The 13,967-nt window shown below is 45.9% G+C and overlaps 1 protein-coding gene across 6 annotated transcripts in view; it reads right to left on the reverse strand.

The window, feature by feature from the left end:
- LOC128890712 (sodium/potassium/calcium exchanger Nckx30C) overlaps positions 1 to 13,967 on the reverse strand; it is a 176,222-nt gene that overhangs the window by 46,257 nt on the left and 115,998 nt on the right. For 2 of the 6 annotated variants that reach the window (XM_054149462.1, XM_054149458.1), the window contains one exon: positions 2,418 to 2,691. In XM_054149462.1, coding sequence (XP_054005437.1) covers positions 2,418 to 2,691 — 274 coding nt within the window. Of the gene's footprint in view, positions 1 to 2,417; positions 2,695 to 13,967 lie in introns of all 6 variants that reach the window. The other 4 variants (XM_054149460.1, XM_054149457.1, XM_054149463.1 and 1 more) reach the window with 3 other exon arrangements.

The following is a 13,967-nucleotide window of genomic DNA, read 5'->3' on the forward strand; positions in this document are numbered from 1 at the left end:
GGACTCTAGGCGCGGCTGACTACAGCGCGACCCGTACTACTGATTCTTAGACTCTAGGCGCGTCGAACGATCCGCGACAGCGTACGCAGGCACTCGGCACGACATTGAACTTCTGGCTCGTTATCGTCGAGTGCTCGCAACGTTTAATCGCTTCGCACGACCCAACGGCGCACACAACCATCGGTCATGCAACGAAACCAACGTAGCTAGACGAGCAACAACGACGAATCCCGTTTCGCGAAAGTCGTGTCGCGCGGGAAAGACGCTCGGTAAAATAGCACGTTATATAAGAACGTTCCAGAGGCCGCCGTGGTGTCTATATGCGAGTTAATTGATTTATAATTCGAGGCCTTTCGTGTAGCCTCGATTCGGGACGAATCTTAATCGGAATTTTAAATACGTCAAAACACACTTAGTTTGGGAAACTCCGACGGATCCACCTCGTAATTGGTATTAATTAAGGCTGGATCGAATCCGTGTACTCGTGGTTTTTTTCCTTTAACTGATTCAAGTTGATACATATACCACATGTTTCTACTGTTATTTTTTAAATACTCATAACTTGCTACGTGTACTATAATTTACCATAACTATTTTTTCTAGTATGTCGACGTTTCGACCAATCGTCGATGGTCTCTTCCAGGTGTACAACAATGTGCGAAAAGAAAAAATAATCTTGAGAATAGTCATCGGTAGACTGGGGATCTTTATGCGAAATAAAATCTTGGTAAACGTACCTACGAAAATTGAACCTAAATTTATTTTACTCTGTAAATATTATAATACGAACTTTACTCTCAATATTTTTTATACTCTCGCACATTTAAAATCCCTATAAACGCAAAAAAATCCGCAGTCTAGTCATCGGTATTTCGAATAGAGAAAAATATTTGGAGTAATTCTGAACTCCTATTTCTGAATAGGACCAATGCTATAGGAAACGTCGACTCGATGTACCTTTACTCAAACTACCAAACTTTCTTAAATTAACATTCCTCTGCACTACTGTCTACCGATCTACCGATACTCGAAACAAATCTACGATTACTTCTTGCTCCTACGATCCAAACAAATCTACTACATTTTCCCGTGTTTCTTTTATTTTTCGCGAGTCACCCTGTCCAGATACTCGGTCGAACCACGATCCAAGGTTTCGCGACCGGGCGGAAACGTTCTTCGATATGTTTCACCGGGTCAAGAGTTGGTCCCAGGCTTGGCCTGGCTGTCGATAGAGAGAGATAACCGCGGCCTTGATAAGCGTCTCTACATTTAAAAGCACTTTAAACGACAGAACTCGTAGGAAGTTTTGCGGTTCGTCGCGGTGGCGCATCGCGGAAGAAAGCTTTCCTCGGCCACGGGTACGGGCGAGCGGAAAAATATAACGCTCGACGTCTGGCGGCTCTCTTAAAGACGATCGTCGACATTCGCGGAGTCGAGTATCGATCTGTTCCTGCTGGTCTACGACCTTCGCGGGGATAGCCAATGCGTTATCGCTCGGAAGTCTTCGCAATCGCCACTGGCGATCGAGTAATGGGATTAATATTGCCACTCTAAGCCAAAAAAGGTACAGTGTCTCATTTTTTTTTGCCTACTCTGAAACAATCGAAACTGTTTATACTCGTTGACGTAACGAAACGAATGTGTTTCGTTCGCGCAAGACGTCAGAGTGCGAACCAAGTTAACGAAGATGTTACAAAAATGTAGCTAATAATCTTGTTAGTCATTATTTAATTGTAATCGCTGCTATACGGGGCGGTTAGACGTCTGAGCGATAGCGCGTTCTACATCGAGACAGTGACATCTCTGTTTCAAACCGTGAAACTTATATCTGCGATCGAGGTACCCGGAAGCGTACGCGAGACCACGGCCCGTGCACGTAGTACGGCGAGTGAAAACATCGATGCGAGAACCACACGATTAAGGAAAAAAGAAAAGAGTTTCTGTAGCATATTACCGAAACATCTTCGTCTTCGAGGACGATTGGTTGTCGCGTCGCAGTCTACGATTCCTCGCTTAAAGCACACGAGCATCGATGCTACTAAAAACGAGTCCAAACGCGACCACTTTCGATCGTTCGTTTACTCGAATCGATCCAAAATAAAACTACCGACTACGTGCGACGCGTTTGGATTCATTTTCACCTGGGAGAACCTCGTCGAACCATAAGCGATATTAAAGTACGCGCGCGGCACCGATTGGAAGTTCCGTCAGTGGGTTTTCCAGTTCCGCTATCTGGTCGATGACTCTAGTCGATGGATACTCGATCCTTGGTAGCGAGGAATCACCGTACACGTTTGTATTAGAAGAAAAAAAAAAAAAGCTACGCTATAATTGCTAAAAGACTACCAGCTAAGAGCGTGCTGTCAGCGCTAAGGCAAAGCGGCAAGCGAGAGTGATAGAGTGTGGAGTTGGTATACCGGCGCGGGACTGACCGTCGTGGAGCGGATCGATCGTGTGGATCATAAGCTGTAGCAGGCCGTGCCTGAACTTGGCGTGGCTCTCCCTGGAATGAGACGAGGGGCCACCGTGGGCTCCCTGCTCGCAGCCCTGTCCTGCCGTGCCACCAGCACCACTGCTGCTGCCACCTCTGCTGCTGCACCCGGCCTCTCCACCCGCCGGTATGCCGCTGCTTCCGCATGCACCCGACACGCCACCCACGCTCGTCTCGCTACTGTTCGTCGCGTTCGGATGCTGCTGGAACACACACGTCATTTCGTCTCTCAATACAACATCGATTCTTCTCCCCTCCTTCGTTTTGTTTCGTTTTTTTTTTTCTTTGTTTGTTTTGGGTTCTGTTTGTATCTGTTCCGTTCGTTTCGTCTCGCTTTCACCCCCTTCGCTAGACCGATGGTTCGTCGTGGGGGCTGCTCGATAGCATTACAAGTCTACAGGGCGGAGGAAGGGGATGAGACGTGGATGTATGTTTAACGATTGCTCAGACATTTATGGCGCGTAATTGATGAAAGCTTCGAATTCTGATAAGCCTAGACAAATGTGCAATGTTCGTCCGTAGGTACACGATCCCTCGATATATGGAATACATTTATTTGAACGCGTTCACTGCCAGATAAACGTTATTGATAGTTTTTCTGCTAAAACGATATATTATTTAAGCTACCGGAGACTAAATAGCGTAGGAGTCTAAACGAAAAATAAGGCACGGGGATTCGAACCGACGATCCTCGGATCCACAGTCGACCGCTTTACCTACAAGACCAATCCCGTAGCCTACGTTTCGTGTTCTTATTTGACTCCTTATTGTTGGGTATGGGAGGCGCGGATACTACAACAGTCAAACATTTATCGTCGTATTTATTTTTCTAACTTCGTCAAAATTCGTGAATTTCGTTTATAATTCATTCCCTTTGATGCCTGACTTTTAGAAATAATTTCTTCAGTTCTTCGGGGGAGGTTACCGTTCGTAACGATGAAAAATTCGAGATTCTTTTTTTGGTTTTTACGTAATTTGCATTCTTAAGATCTTTATTTGTGAATGAGGTATTTTAAAATTCACGACGTCAACTGTGTCGATACAGTAAATTTCCTAAGTTGTCCCGCGGATCTCTTAAAATCAGTACGTACAACGACGATTGGGGCATCGTTATAAACTAAACAATTATTTTCCTAACAGGTACAAGAGACATCGTATCTCCACGAATTGTAATCCAGGTAAAGAATAGCACCACTCGGCATTTTCCAAGCTCGTTTACTTCCCCCGTTCGCTCCCTAACTGAAAAGCATTACTCGATTAGCTCAATCGTTCAGCAAGCACTTTGGGACAACTTGAATGGCCTCGTGGCCGGACTTCTGCGGTTAGCCAATGACGGCGCTAATGGAATTAGACGCATCGAGCGTGTATCCCGGTTGGAAACGGTTAACGGGGGGTCACGAGATCGCGTCCTACGAAGCGAGGATTTGCACGCGAAGCGGATTGAACGTTGCTTACGGTCGTACACTCGGCCGAGATGCAACGATAGCGTCGATCAGCGGAACAACTTAGCGACGGTTGCTTTTCCTCCCGACGTCGTGGAAACAAATGACGAAGAAGATGACCCGTCTCATCTGCTATGCATGAAACGTTAAAGCGGTCACGCCCACGAGCAGCTTCCCTACTTTTCAGGTCGCTTCCGGATAGTCGAGCAACAGCTTTGGCCGCGGATCACGAGGCGTATTTCTTTGCACGACCGCATCAAGGGCTGGCCCTTTTGTTCGTTTAGATGCAGATGAATCGGGGGTCGCAAAGGCGGCCACGCTTCAGACAATGAACGCGCGATGAGAACGATGAGAACGACCAACGGAACGAGTTTACTCGGTTCGGGCAGACCTCGTTACGTGCGATTATGCGAGGGTACGGAATGGAGTCGCGAGAAGAAAACTGATCGTCGCATCGAGTGACAAATTGCTTCCGAGATGTGCGAATGAGAACACGGTTTCGAAGCTAAGAAGGTCTCGAGCGAGGTGTAATCGTAGGTGACGAGATACCGACAAAGTAGAAGACTTCTGAGGACAGAACGGATTGAAACGACTTGTTTGAAACCATCTCGAGTGCTCAGCTGTTAAAATTTAGCGTTGCCATTTCCGTTCGCATTCGCTCGTTCGCTGTACGTCCCCCGAGAGGTGCGCGCGAGTTATTCGTGGCCCTGTTAAGCGAACTTTTCTCGGTTGTTACGGCTGGCGATGGTGGCCATCCGTTTACGAACTCGCGAGGGCGTTTTTCGTGCGCGTGCACGCTTCGTTGTTTGCATAGAATCGTCCGGATGAGCGCGCCGAGTCGAGTGCACGAGATAACGACGCGACGTACGCGATGCATAAGCTTGGTGGCATGCACGTAATTCTGAAACGTCGGATAGCGCGTCCCACGGGTTTTCTAATTACGCTACCGTTGCGGAGGGATGGGAGAGCGGCATTGTTCGAAACGACGAGACTTTTATCGGCTCGTGGCCGAGGAATCTAATCGAGGCGAACGGGACGAATCGAAGCGGACGGACCGATACTTGCTCGAGTGTCTCGACCGATCGATTTTCCTCCGATTGCTTCAAAATGGCGGGACCGAATGTTAAAAAATGCCGTGAACTGAATATGTACGTATACTCGTTGAATAGCAAGTAAATGAATTTTAATTTATGAATCATGAAACTATATTCCGTATCGTTATGGTTTGAGCAAGCTATGTTTGTGGTTCCTAATATTTTTGAATCGCATGTGTGAATTTCACTTACGAAGAGAAAATAGGAGAACACGGTTATTCCTCGTATGTTTTGATCTCGTTATTACCGAAAATAGAAGAGTAACTTTTGCGCTGCTTATTTTCGTTTCATTTCTATTGCAGATAGGTATTCCACGTTTCTCATATTATGATTTCATTATTACTGTACACGAGGAAACATTCTCGATCGACTGCCATTTGCGAACAGAATCCGAGAATCGTTCTACGTTGATCAAACGGAAAAGTTGTTCGAATATCGAATCAATATCTCTCGAGTCTATTTTCTTATTGAATAATATTTCAATATCTATTTTTTAAATATAGATCTTGTAACAAATAATAATATAATTAACATCCACTCGAGGCAGTACTATATCTCGCGAACGATGCAGGACGAAGAACTGACACACTCCAGTTGATCCTCAATTATGGAAACGCTTACAAGTCTTGCTCGTAAATATCGTCCGCGACGAAGTTTGACGCGCATCGATGGAAGACTTAAGTTGGTCCCGCGGGGCGGAAAGTAACCCGTGGTCGTAAATTTTAACGTGTCGTCAGACCGGAAGTTCCATTTAAGCAGCGTCGAATGTGCTTAAGGAAACTCGTTGATAAATGAGCACTCGAATCGAATATTCTTTCACCCTAATGAAACGTTGTTGTTTCAAGTTGGACGTTAATCTGAGAACGAAGTTTCCACGTGTCTACGTAATTGTTGTCTAAATACAATCGAACAAAGTAACATAGAGGAATTTCACCAGGAATCGAACTCGTATAAATTGAAATGTTAATTTTACAGTCTCGAACGAGCTATTCTGTCGTTTCATCTCGACTCTGTTTTGTAGTTATTCTCAGAATTTGTAAATTAATCGCAACGCGTTGCATGTCTGGGGCGTAAAGTAGCACGGAGAATAATCGCGTTAGTTGGTTCTACCGCAGCTGAGCTTACCGAGAAAATTTTAATTTCTTCGAAGCAATCGCTTCCATTTCAATTCCGCTCCGTCTACCCGACCGCCCATAACTTTTCAACCGAGAAAATTGTGTAAACCAGCGTCGAGGAATAGTTATTTCTAATAACAAATAAAACGAGCAAGGAATGGATTCGATTCGCGAATAAACGAGGAAGAGTAACGATCGAATAACGAATAGCGGTGAACGAAAGGTGAACGAAATTTCTTTTGTTATTCGTTCGACACTGCAATGTATCAACTCCCGTTTCCGTGGATGATATGTGGGCGAAAGGTGGTGATTTGGAAAACGTTTCCAGCGTTGATGGCGGCTGAATTGACAACGGCTAGCTAGCGATGATACGGGTTGGTGCAAGTGGGGGCGGATCTGAGGCTGCAAAGGTTGGGTTTCGATTTGGTCACGAGCTTCTATAAACGTGTACGCGTATTCTATCGCTATTGTACCTCCACGAGATAATGACCTTTCCATCGGGTAATTCGATTCGTATCTCGAATCCTTCATGCTTCTAGAACACTGATTCCTAACCCCTGTACCGCGAAACTGCCGACACTGTGGCGCAACTGTTTGACAATGGATCTAATAATCGGTCGAACCTTTTGCTCGTAGTTTTTGAAACGAAGAATCGCGAGGAATTTGGAAAAACTGAGAGAATTTATAACAACGTTGATTGTAGTCAATCGTCGAACAAACGGGCAGTAGCCGATGCCCTGTAGCCGATTGCCCTCTGTAAATACGTTCAACCGACGATATTTGCACTACACAAGGTATGTAGCTCCCCAGAAACGGAACGCCTAATTATTCTCCTTTGCCTTTCAGGTTACGAAACGTGTCGCAGACAGAAGGCGAAGGAAACAAATATTTGTCCACCGAACGATCTTGCGAAAGTAACGATAACTACGATTTAGTATCGAATGAATATTCGGTAGCGAATGGCACAAGTTAAATAAAAAAAACAAGAAACGTTTTCATAGAATCCAGTGTCGCGTCAATGCGTTAATATTTAACTAAAAAGTACGTATACTCCTACGGATTATACCGCGACACGTGTAACGTTCGAGAGACATTTAAGTGAGATATCGCGACGCAAACGCGAATCGTTCGCGACGCGAATCGCGAATAAAAACACTGTTTGCGTTCTGCCATTATACGCGCGAAATAATGCGCGTTCGCGGTGTTCTATTCGAACGTGATTCTAGGCTGTTATTTCCTCCGCGCGGTCTGTATATTTTAATAACGGTATATTTGCGTCCCCGAAAGATGCGACTCGTTTGAAAATCAATAACGTCCCGTTTGCTCTAGCTACGGAAGCGCCGCGGCCGAAATGTTAAATTCTCTTTCGACCGAATTTAGGAACAATTCGTGCGATTTATACCCGACGCCAGAGAGATTTAGATAGACCGTGGAAACCGTGGATCGCTACACGAACCTGCCATCGAGTGCGAGTTGTCGACAGTTCGAGAACGAATCAGAGCCGACTTTTAATTCGAAGTAGTTCGAAATTTCGAATTTCAATTTGGTAATATCGTGGAATCGATCTAATTGCGGAGACCGCAGTCTTGGAGAGCGTAGCACTTAACCCGAGCAATTAAGCTGTGCCTAATTTATAGCTATATTTAAGATTTAATAAGCCTGGGCACTCCTCGGAGCGCTAAGGGACCTGACCAGCTCAATGTAGGCAAACGTTACGGATAGCGAGCAGATAACAATCGACATCGATTTAATGGACACCTGTCACGCCTCTAATACCTCCCTTATATGAAATCTGATTATAGGGTCGAATGGATTGTATATACGTGTAGACTCTATTAGCATTTATATTCGTGACAGGGACCGATTCGATAGGGGAAGAACACATTCGGTGGCTCTTACCCCCATCACCGAACCTTTCCAAAATTTATTAACGCTTCCATCCGTATAAACCCAATTGTATACACGCATACGAGCTGTTTTAATTGAAAGTACCGCTCATAAATTCTCTGTTGCCAGTTCTCATTTCTATTTCTCCCTTTTATTTTCGTAATTCGTTTCGAAAACTGTGCCAGACGCCAAGTTCTGAATAATAAACGAGCCCATCCTCTGGCGACAACTGTTTCCTTTTGCTATTCCTCGTCCTCCTTTGCGCACGTCTCGCCAACTGCATCTTTCCACCGCGAGTTTGCAACATTTTCTTGAGAAATTCAGCATCGGGACGACCCATCGGGGATTCGAGATTTTCCTATCGAGACGAGACCGTCGAGCGAACCGATTCGTCGCTGCGCGAACTCGGAACCGTCGAGGGACGTGGAAATTATTAAATAAACCACGAGTTCCAGGCTCGCTGGATCCGGAATTATTCAACGATTTCTAGCGAGAGCGTCGGATAACTCTGGAACGGGCAACGCTCGTAACTTTCGTAATCATAACGGAGCCGACGAGAGGCAAGGACGTGATGAGAAGCTTCGTTTCGAGGCGTATCTCTTACGGTCAAAAAAGTGCACTCGTCGAGCAAGTTCTGTTGATTTATCAAGAATCTTGTTGCGTCTGAGTGGGCTATGTTGACTCGACGGACCTTTTCGTCGTACTTTCGTTCCTTCGTAATTCGCGATACAGCTGGGGAAAAGGGAATTACAGTGAGTCGGAAAAAAGGCGAGTCGAAAGTTTGTCGAACGCGACCAGAGTACGCCTGGCGATTTTCTTCCCTTGGCTCGGAGACCTCGATCGCTCGAGCGATCTAGGGACACCATCGAACCTGAGTAGATCTCCCCTGATATCCCACGTTAATGTCCCTTGATTCTTTGGGTCAGTCCACCAGACTGGACAATACGTCGAGTTATGCTCGTGGCGCAACTTTCAACATTGTAATTACGTTGCCGGAACATATAGGAGTTTTATGGCTACCTTGTATAAATTTTGCCAGTTCGAATTGCCGCGTAGGCTAGGCTAACTAAGCATGAATTCTAATTTCAGCGACGTATGACCACAAAAAACCATTAAAGTTCAGTTAAATTTGGATGTCCAAATAAGAATCTAAAAGGATGAAACTATCGTGTTGTCCAGAAAGTTCGTGGGAATTTTTGAGAAAAATTCAAAGCCACATTTGAATTTTGATCCTATATTTATTGAATTACATAGGTACCATTTTGTTCCACGATTCTTCCACTTTTTAAGGGATGTATACGTGTTACCAAAAAATATTTATGTACCAAAAATCGTCATGGACTTTCCAGACAACCCTATGTTACGACTGGCCACGTTTCTAATTTTCTCTTCGACTCCCGAGGATCGGCTGCAATTTTATTAAAGAACATTCATTTTGACATAAAAGCGAAAACGAGCTTTCCTTTGGTAAAGCGGCATTTTCTGGCACAGGATCAACAGTGTCCCGGTGCTCTGATGACGGAATTTTAATATCGCGTCCAATGGGTCGGACAGAGCTCCTGAAAGGGTTCGATCCCGGGTCTAGGCTCTCGAGAGGCGAAATGTCTCGGCTAGTTCGTGCCAAGTGAGACGTCCTTCGATTTCCGCTGACTGTTCCTCCGGCGGTATTTTTGCCCCCGTTGTTAAAAACTGCGCAAGTTCGAGGCAGGTTAAAGGATGCCCGGGTCGAATAGTGGGTCGAGTCGCGGAAGTGCCTAACCAGACGGCTCGAGTCTTCGGGGATCGTCGCCAAAACCTGCCAGAAAACTCCTGCGCTTGCTATAACGCGGCCAGACGTGCATTACTTCCGCGTTTGCGGAATATGAAACCCGTTCATCGGCGCCTATCGTTCGGGATAAATCTTCCCCGGCCGTGAGAATTCATGGCTGACCGTTATGCCGCGATCGGAAACAAAACGACGATCGTCGTGGGACGTATGTAACTCTCCGAATCCAATTTATTAATTCAACACGCTGTTCAGTGCTTTTCACTGTACAAATAAACAAATCAATTCCGATAATCAAGACCTAAAGAAAATGAATTCAATAGTTTGAATAATATTTAATCCTACCTGAAATTTTCAAGAATATTCGTGTGGCAGTCAACGTGTCGATACGGATTTCATTGATTATTCGAGCGACTGATTTTATTTTACCTCGAGGATCCCCTCGCTCGGACCACGATAAGCGACTGTGCGAAACCTGGTCGAAACTATCCATGCGATTCCGATCGTTTCGATTCATTTTTCGCGAGCAATTGCCTCGGGCGAAATAGCGTCACGTATTCGCAACATGTGCCGCGCAAAGAGTGGGAAACTCTCGCGAAAGTAGCGCGTCTTGCAGAGGACAAAACTCGTTAAGTACGCCCGCCTTACCCCGCGGTATCCTACAGCGTCTCTTGCGCGAACACCCCCGGCGACCCCCCACGCGATTCTCGTTATCCTTGTACTTTATCGCGATCGTTATTATCCACTGCAGGTTCCAGCGAGTAAGAGTTGCCCCGGTCGAGGAAATCCACCGCGGACGACCGCGAAGCTCCGTCTTCCCTGTCATAAATTTCATCCTCGAGAGGGTATTTGCTCGCGAAAATATCGACGGGGCTCGAAGAATCGCGACGCTGAACACACGGGAATAATAAATAGAGCGGAATAACATTTCGACGGGCTTGTCGTGACGGGCTGCATTTATTCCGTGATAAAACAGGGACGAGACACCACGGAGGATTTAGGCCAAACTGGTCTTCGATGCGTTCGAGGTCTTTTCGTGTATTTCGTGTATTTCGTCGATTGTGGATCATCGCGAATTCTACGCTTTCGATGTACGTTTTAATTCATCGAGACAACGATAATTCAACCCTTTATAGGTCACTGGTACTCATTGTTATCCACCACTAACGAAAAGTGGGGGAATTTTGTATTTTTAAGTTTATGGTGCAAGTGAATAGATTATGGCCAGAGAGGTCTGCTCTATAAAGGGTCGAGCAGCAACGAAGAAAATTTCTGGAAATCAAACTAACCGGACCATCTGCATAATATAGGCAAAAAGAACGTTACGCGATTTCCCGATTCAAAAATGTTTCCCATCTCTGACGTGCCAGCGGATGCTGTGTCGCGGAAGCGATCGTGGCGTTTGTTTTAACGTGCCTCTTTTTTTTACCAGCAGGCTCTCTGGTCCCAGGCGAGACGCGATAAGCGACACGAAAAACAGCCAATCGGCGTTCTTAATTGCAAAATCGCCACCACGGGGAACGGGTAGGCACGTCGAGCACCGGCTGTCGCAGAGAGCGATCCGAGGGTTTGCGTGTTTAGCCGGGCGCACGAGAGCTAAGCAGCTTACTTGAACGGCTGACAAATTTATACGAGTTTGCTCGATTGTTGCACCCACGTGTTCCCCCCTCCCGACCAACTAGGAATAATTTAATTATAGCTCGAAGATTGTCGCTTAACGTAAGCCCTAGCTATCAACCGGATCCTGGAGGATTTGGAACGAACGAGTACTTGTTTGACGCAGGGGGACGACTGTATTCGTATCGAACACTCTCGGAGGATTTCGGATAACGTAGCTAGCTCATAGATGGTATTAATATCTCCAGGAGATTTACGAAGGCGATTATCCAAGTGCTCGGTGCCGACAGGGAGTATCGCCTAATTGTAGCTTCCAATATGCGCTCGTTGAAACATAACGGACGGGTGTTTTTATTTTTTATTGGCCGAAAAAGGTGAGAACCGGACTCGAGGTTAAAATCTCCTCGTTGGCCATCGCAATCTATGTTTAAAGAAAACAATTGTCCTATCGTGATACTCCTATTAAAACATTGCTTTCTCTCTCCGAGAGAAGCAAAATCGCGATCGCTTTGTAATATTCAGCAACTGTTCCTAGCAACAGCGATCGTAATCGCGTCGGTTTCAACGACTTTTCGACGCCAGCTGCAGGAGCCAATCGAGCAATCGAGCGCGCCGGGACGCCAAGCGTACGAGAAACAATTCCAAACTTTCTAATCAGGACACGTCATCCGCGCGAAATTCTCGCGCGTGGGCACGCTTGTTGATAGCCGTGGAAATAAATCGACGGGCTGTAAACCTACTCCCTCGAAATCCGACTTCGAACCTGAACCTCGCTCGCGACGACTTTTCGCGAAACGTCGCCTCGAATTTACGTCTTGCGAAGTTTCGCCCGTATAAGCCGTGGTATTAAAGTCGACTACTGCGTTTTGCGCTTGAAAACGGCGCAGGGGAACAGGGCCAGAAAAATCCTCGAGGACGAAGAAGAATCCTTGAGGTACTATTCGAACGTGGACGAGTGGAAATAAAGCCTCTGTCGGCTCTGTTGACGCGCTCACTGCCCAGACTAACGATCGTGAAAATTCCTACGAGCTTAATTTGTTTCTATAGTATTAGAAACGACGTAATCTAGCATCTATGGCAGTTCCCATTTTTGCGACCTCTTTAGAATCTATCAATCCTGTCCAAATTAATTTACTTCGAATTGATTTATTTATTCCTCGATGAAAATTCTTGTCACTCGTACGCGGGTGACGTGGTGGTTATCGTGTTAAAGGGTTTGGAACATCAAAAAATGAAAAAGAAAAATTCAGGCGATTCTGAACAGTTTCATGCAAACAGAATTGAATTCGGAGCACTGGAAGTGGTAGAACAAAATTCTTGAAAAAAATTTGTTTACCACTTCTTCAGTGCTCCAAATTCAATTCTATTTGCACAGAACTGTTCAGAATCGATTTTTTTGATATTCCGAGCACCTTAAAGCTCTTTAACATTTTGGTTTGGCGGCGTTAAGAAGCCAAATACTACGACGAATGTTCAATTATATAATCCTTAACATCTCGAGACGAAATTAGAACGTTGCAGAAATTTTCACGAGTTTTAGCTTGGCAGCCAACCTGTTAACCGATGGATTACTTTTACGATTAAGTCGATTGCTGCTAGGATCTCTTTATGAGGGTACATTGATCTCTAACGATCGGAGCCTCTGTAAGTGAAACGAGCACTTCTCGAACCATCGTCTTTTTTTTTTCCATAATTTCATCTCGCAGAATCTCCACTTTTCCGCCAAATAATCGAAATTGGCGAGCCACGACAGTGATCGCGAGCGTTTCCGTGCTACCGGCGCATATCGGCGGTCACGTGTCCTGCGAGCGTCGAGGCGCACGGAGCCCTGACCTTACCCTAGATTCGCTGGGGAAAAAAGAAACTGGAAGCCCTGCGCGCGCGCCACGGAAGAAAAGAATAACGGTGGTAGGGGCGGGCTGCAAATGAGTCGGGACGAGTTCCAGCGAGATTTCTGCACAATTAATGACGACTGCACGTGTAGGCGGGGCGTATGAAAGTGGCTCCGAACTCGCGCAGATAAGTCGACAAAAAGGGACAGAGAGTAGGCTCGGAGGACAAAGAAACTAGGGAAAACCGGAAGGCAGAGGCGTGAACGGACGTCCTCGCCGATTTATCGCTGATGCAGTGAATCTTAAACCGCTGTATTAGAGTTATACACTTGCGTGGTAGATTTACGTTAGTTACGCACGCATTTAGAAGCGTTTCATTCAGATTTTTCGGGGCCACGAGTCGCAAAAGAATCAGAGCTCGTTTTCAATCAGTGTCACGAGCCTGAAGAGCTATCGATCTAATCGAAGTAGGATTCCAATCGACGCCAGCGAGTCCGAGAATGCGAGGCGAAAGAAGAGAAGGACCTGCTGGTCTATCGTCGACACGGACAAGGCTCAGCAGCTAGATGAAGAAGCGCTTAATGGTCTGTTATCGGTAAGAGCATTATAGTTAATTATACGCGAAGTCGGCCATTCATTAGGCGACAGGGAGGGACGGGACAAGCCGAGAGAAAGGGCGACGGGCAGGAGGCGGAGAACAGTGTGTGCTCCGTGCCAAGTAATG

Source organism: Hylaeus anthracinus, unplaced genomic scaffold (assembly GCF_026225885.1).
Source record: "Hylaeus anthracinus isolate JK02 unplaced genomic scaffold, UHH_iyHylAnth1.0_haploid 12001, whole genome shotgun sequence".
Classification (NCBI taxonomy): Eukaryota; Metazoa; Arthropoda; class Insecta; order Hymenoptera; family Colletidae; genus Hylaeus; species Hylaeus anthracinus.